The sequence below is a fragment of the Saccoglossus kowalevskii genome, chromosome 7, assembly GCF_978046115.1.
Source record: "Saccoglossus kowalevskii chromosome 7, keSacKowa6.1, whole genome shotgun sequence".
Taxonomy (NCBI): domain Eukaryota; kingdom Metazoa; phylum Hemichordata; class Enteropneusta; family Harrimaniidae; genus Saccoglossus; species Saccoglossus kowalevskii.
Genome location: NC_140647.1, coordinates 27,129,961 through 27,135,960, shown reverse-complemented (window position 1 = coordinate 27,135,960; position 6,000 = coordinate 27,129,961). Strand labels below are relative to the sequence as shown.

At 36.0% G+C, this 6,000-nt stretch overlaps 1 protein-coding gene across 1 annotated transcript in view; it reads right to left on the bottom strand.

Moving 5' to 3' along the window:
* Positions 1 to 2,671: 2,671 nt before the first annotated feature.
* Positions 2,672 to 6,000, bottom strand: part of LOC100368098 (E3 ubiquitin-protein ligase HECW2-like) — an 85,126-nt gene continuing 81,797 nt past the window's right edge. The window contains exons 24-25 of the mRNA XM_006824865.3: positions 4,594 to 4,792; positions 2,672 to 3,802 (exon numbers count right to left, since the gene is read on the bottom strand). Of these exons, the coding sequence (XP_006824928.2) occupies positions 3,691 to 3,802; positions 4,594 to 4,792 (311 nt within the window). The 3' untranslated portion in view covers positions 2,672 to 3,690. The remainder of the gene's footprint in view (positions 3,803 to 4,593; positions 4,793 to 6,000) is intronic.

The window sequence follows — 6,000 nt, the reverse complement described above, 5'->3', positions numbered from 1 at the left end:
ATAGAATGATGGTAAACAGGAGAGACGACATCTCTGGCAGATCATTTATAGAATCATAGTAAACAGGGGAGACAACGTCTCTGGCAGATCCTTTATAGAATGATGGTAAACTGGGAAGACAACATCTCTGTTAGATCATTTATAGAATGATGGTAAACCGGGGAGACAACATCTCTGGCAGATCATTTATAGAATGATGGTAAACAGGGGATACAACATTCCTGGCAGATCATTTATAGAATGATAGTAAACAGGAGAGACAACATCTCTGGTAGATCATTTATAGAATGGTAGTAAACAGGGGAGACCACATCTCTGGCAGATCATTTTATAGAATGATGGTAAACAGGGGAGACAACATCTCTGGTAGATCATTTATAGAATGATGGTAAACAGGGGAGACAACATCTCTGGCAGATCATTTTTAGAATGATGGTAAACAGGGGAGACAACATCTCTGGCAGATCATTTATAGAATGATAGTAAACAGGAGAGACAACATCTCTGGTAGATCATTTATAGAATGATGGTAAACAGGGGAGACAACATCTCAGGCAGATCATTTATAGAATGATGGTAAACAGGAGATACAACATCTCTGGCAGATCATTTATAGAATGATGGTAAACAGGGGAGACAACATCTCTGGCAGATCATTTATAGAATGATGGTAAACAGGGGAGACAACATCTCTGGTAGATCATTTATAGAATGATGGTAAACTGGGGAGACAACATATCTGGTAGATTATTTATAGAATGATGGTAAAGAGGGGAGACAACATTTCTGGCAGATCATTTATAGAATGATGGTAAACAGGAGAGACAACATCTCTGGCAGATCATTTATAGAATCATAGTAAACAGGGGAGACAACGGCTCTGGCAGATCCTTTATAGAATGATGGTAAACTGGGAAGACAACATCTCTGTTAGATCATTTATAGAATGATGGTAAACCGGGGAGACAACATCTCTGGCAGATCATTTATAGAATGATGGTAAACAGGGGATACAACATTCCTGGCAGATCATTTATAGAATGATAGTAAACAGGAGAGACAACATCTCTGGTAGATCATTTATAGAATGGTAGTAAACAGGGGAGACCACATCTCTGGCAGATCATTTTATAGAATGATGGTAAACAGGGGAGACAACATCTATGGTAGATCATTTATAGAATGATGGTAAACAGGGGAGACAACATCTCTGGCAGATCATTTTTAGAATGATGGTAAACAGGGGAGACAACATCTCTGGCAGATCATTTATAGAATGATAGTAAACAGGAGAGACAACATCTCTGGTAGATCATTTATAGAATGATAGTAAACAGGGGAGACAACATCTCTGGTAGATCATTTATAGAATGATGGTAAACCGGGGAGACAACATCTCTGGCAGATCATTTATAGAATGATAGTAAACAGGAACATATCTGGTAGATCATTTATAGAATGATGGTAAAGAGGGGAGACAACATCTCTGGCAGATCATTTATAGAATGATGGTAAAGAGGGGAGACAACATCTCTGGCAGATCATTCATAGAATGATGGTAAACAGGGGAGACAACATCTCTGGCAGATCAATTATAGAATGATGGTAAAGAGGGGAGACAACATCTCTGGCAGATCATTTATAGAATGATAGTAAACAGGAACATATCTGGTAGATCATTTATAGAATGACGGTAAAGAGGGGAGACAACACATCTGGTAGATCATTTATAGAATGATAGTAAACAGGAACATATCTGGTAGATCATTTATAGAATGATGGTAAAGAGGGGAGACAACATCTCTGGCAGATCATTTATAGAATGATGGTAAAGAGGGGAGACAACATCTCTGGCAGATCATTCATAGAATGATGGTAAACAGGGGAGACAACATCTCTGGCAGATCATTTATAGAATGATGGTAAAGAGGGGAGACAACATCTCTGGCAGATCATTTATAGAATGATAGTAAACAGGAACATATCTGGTAGATCATTTATAGAATGATGGTAAAGAGGGGAGACAACATATCTGGTAGATCATTTATAGAATGATGGTAAACAGGGGAGACAACATCTCTGGCAGATCATTTATAGAATGATGGTAAACAGGGGAGACAACATCTCTGGCAGATCATTCATAGAATGATGGTAAAGTGGGGAGACAACATCTCTGGCAGATCATTTATAGAATGATAGTAAACAGGAACATATCTGGTAGATCATTTATAGAATGATGGTAAAGAGGGGAGACAACATATCTGGTAGATCATTTATAGAATGATGGTAAACAGGGGAGACATCTCTGGCAGATCATTTATAGAATGATGGTAAACAGGGGGACAATATTTCTTTGGTGGTTATTTATAGAATGATGGTAAACAGGGGAGAGATCTTTTTGGTAGTTATTTATAGAATGATGGTAAACAGGGCAGACAACATCTTGGGTAGACCAATCATGGTGGTGAAAATGGTAAGATGTTTGAGGCACTAATTATTTATGCTTCAGTATTTGGGGCTTATATTGTGGCAGTGTGTGTGCATGATGTTTTTTTCAGTTAATGTGTGGAAGGGGTCTGTTTGTAAGTGCATTTTGATGAGTATACATGGTAGAGGGAGGGTGGAACAGAAATATATTCTGCTCAGTGAAACAACAAACAACACAATAGTGTTAACATAAATATTGCATTTTAGTAGAAACACAGGAAGTACAAATACACAAAGTAATAATAATTGCCATTAAAAGATCTGCGCACTGAGCATTTGGCACATATGAGTCTTGTAAGTAAACTTTCCATAATTTCAGCAGGCTCAATAGCTCGGCAGTCATACCCCTGTGAAACCAATAACTTACTACCAATAACTACATCAATAATCTTAGCTCCGTAAAAGTATATAAAAGTTTTCATAATAAAATAATGCAACAAAATAAAAGCAACTGAAAATTGAAAAAAAAAGATCCTCAAAAATATGTTTGATACTTTGATAGCGTGACTGTAAAAAGTGTAATTCATTCATGATTTGTTGGTAATCACCGCCAAGTGCAGTCAATTACAAATTCCGGCCTGACCTGCAAGCCAATCGCTTGGCCAATTCCTCATCATGCTGTCTATATACAAGACATCAGTGATAAAGTATTTCACTTTATTTGAGGTTGTTCAAGCTGTTTTAATGCTTAAAGATTATTTCAACAACAGAATATCTGCCCTCATGGGTTGGTAGAATAAATGGGGTATGTGGTGGGTTCAGTAAAAACAAAATAATGTTTTCTTACAAATGAATCTGCAGTCACAAAAACACATGACAGAAAGAATATATTTACATTGTAATTTTGTTACTACATAAAATAGCTTCAGGGAGTAACACAGCAAACATCGAGCTTATATTTACATTGGGATTGTACAAGCTGTATATTTGTTTTCCATAATTGATTGATTTTTAGATTTTTGATGTTTTGCTCCTGAATTTTAGACAGCTATGTTATTTATAAATGAAATATTATTTACATACGAACATACATTCTCGCCACAGAATAGAACACTACCCTTAACAGGAAATGAACAGGAATATACCATTATTTTAAATAGGTAAGGAAGGTATACACTGATTTGCTATACACTAACAAGATGCTAGGGAGTGTCTTCATGCTGATAAATTCTATGTTAGCTAAGCAGGAACACTTGATGTCATTTATTCAATACCAAAAGTACTAGTTTCTTCAACGGCTGTGATAAGTTTCTCCAATAACATTGCATAGGAAGTGTACGGCGGCAAGTCCACTCTGTTGAAGCAGGTGTGAGCTCTGCAAGAAATGAAATAATCCCAACATGTCTAATCAGTAAAACAGTATATAGCTACTAATAAGACCATTTTCTGAACTTCTCAAGATCTTTGGTTATGTGCGAAATTGAACATAAAACAAGCCAAAATCAATCAAAACAAAAATGAACGAGATACGACAAACGTATTTTCTCATTCCATATGAGTTTGATGATGGTTAATTTTGATGAAGTTAGGGTATCTCAATGCCATGTTCTCTTAACATTCAGTATACTGATGTTGAACTACAAAAATAGAAACTGAAGTTCAAAAACTTGACACATTTCACACATAACATAAATAGACTATTTCATAAATTTGCCTTGCTGTCACTCCATTCTCAGTGTGGCATCAGGAATGTGTAAGACATTTACACAAAATACTAAGTTAGAATAACATAACAAAATAATAAATTCCCATAACTCAAGTAATGCATCATTTATAAATGGGATCCGCAATTATCCCTTTTTTAACAAAGTCTGAAAAAGCCACTGGTATCGTAGAAACAAATGTATAGGCAAGAAAAGTCAAATTCATTTGACTGAAAACAGATTGACACATGCAGCAACCAAGTCACCCAGCCGTCTATTGAATATAACAAACTCAAAATATCCAATCTGATAACAATCTTAAATCTTCCTCAGAAGACAGTGTTATTATAAATGGGCGAGGGGCCAATGTTGGCATTGAGTACTGTCACAGATGACAGGTAACCATGAAAGTGGTATTCAGAATGCATGGTCTCTGTAACTGAAAATACACTCATTTATTTACCTGGGCAAACTGCTAATTTTCCCCCATTTTTCAATGCAGAATTTCCTGGGTCCATTACTACCCCGGAGCGCAGCAAATCCTTCATAAGGGATGCTGGATGTACCCGTCACAAACTGGATTAATCTCAGTCGCCTCTCATTATCGAATCGTTCTACTGCTTGCCAGAACCACTGAATTACAGGATGTTTGTCATGGTAACCTAAAAAAGAAATAAGAATATTAAATTTAAAAATCTTTTACCACCATTTGGCCATTTTTTATCAGAAACAAGAACAAAATGTTGTGCATATATGCCCTATCCTTTTTATGTGGTAGGTTGGAAGCAAATCAATCAATACAACCTAAATAAGACATGCTTATTTTAACAATTGTTTTGCTCATATCATAGAAACTAAATAATTGTATATGTACTTTATAAAAACACATCTATGTCCTAATCTCCAACTAATATAACCTAATATGACAGATACAACAGGAAGAATTTCTAGAAACATAATGGCTGCCTGACAGCCATCTGTGATCAAAACATGAAGCAAATTGCTGTGCATAGACACCACATTAGCTAGGTCAGTGCATGCTAAAATATGTGATGAAAGGATGGTTGAAAAGACTGGTGGATGAAAAGAAACAAGTCCCTGTTTTGGTCTGAATGGGTAACTAAAAAGCAAATACCAGAAAATTAGCTAGACTTTTGGATCAGGAATCCAACCGTCTCCAGCTGAAGATGGATCAATGCTAAATACCTTTGAATCTTTGACAATAACTAATGTATGCGGTCCACTTAACCACACATGAACTTGAACAAGACAAAGCAAAGTCTGCACATACAGTTGAATGGTTACTTGTGATAGCATAAAATCACTCTGGGCGGTCAGGTTATTATTACTATAATTGCTCATTGCTGGAATGTACATTGTATTGTGGTATATGGATAATTTCGCATCACAATCGTTTGATCCAATAGTTAAGGTTTCTCGGTTAACAAACCTGCAGGTGTCAAAGTGGGGCTATTATAGTGTACATATACAATGAAGCTGGAGCGCATAATTCAAAATCACTGAAGAATATCACTACTTCAGTAAACCTTTTCACCACTGCTTCCCTCTTTTCATCACAAATTCAAAATTAGTTTGTTAGTTAGTCTTCACTTTTCTTGAGAAGATTGAGAGAAAAATAACCAATTTTTTTGAGTCAAAACTGAAAATTGATTCAAATTGTGTCTTTTGGCTCCCAAATTAAGGTTCGTTTACAAAAATATAAGAAAAAAATGCAGAAAATTTGTGGGCGGGAAAGTCTGGTGGTGAAAACGTTAAAATTGACTCAAATTGTGTCTGTTGGCTCCTAAATTAAAGTCATTTCCAGAAATAGTGAAAAATATTAGAAAATGTGCAGAATATTTGTGGGCGA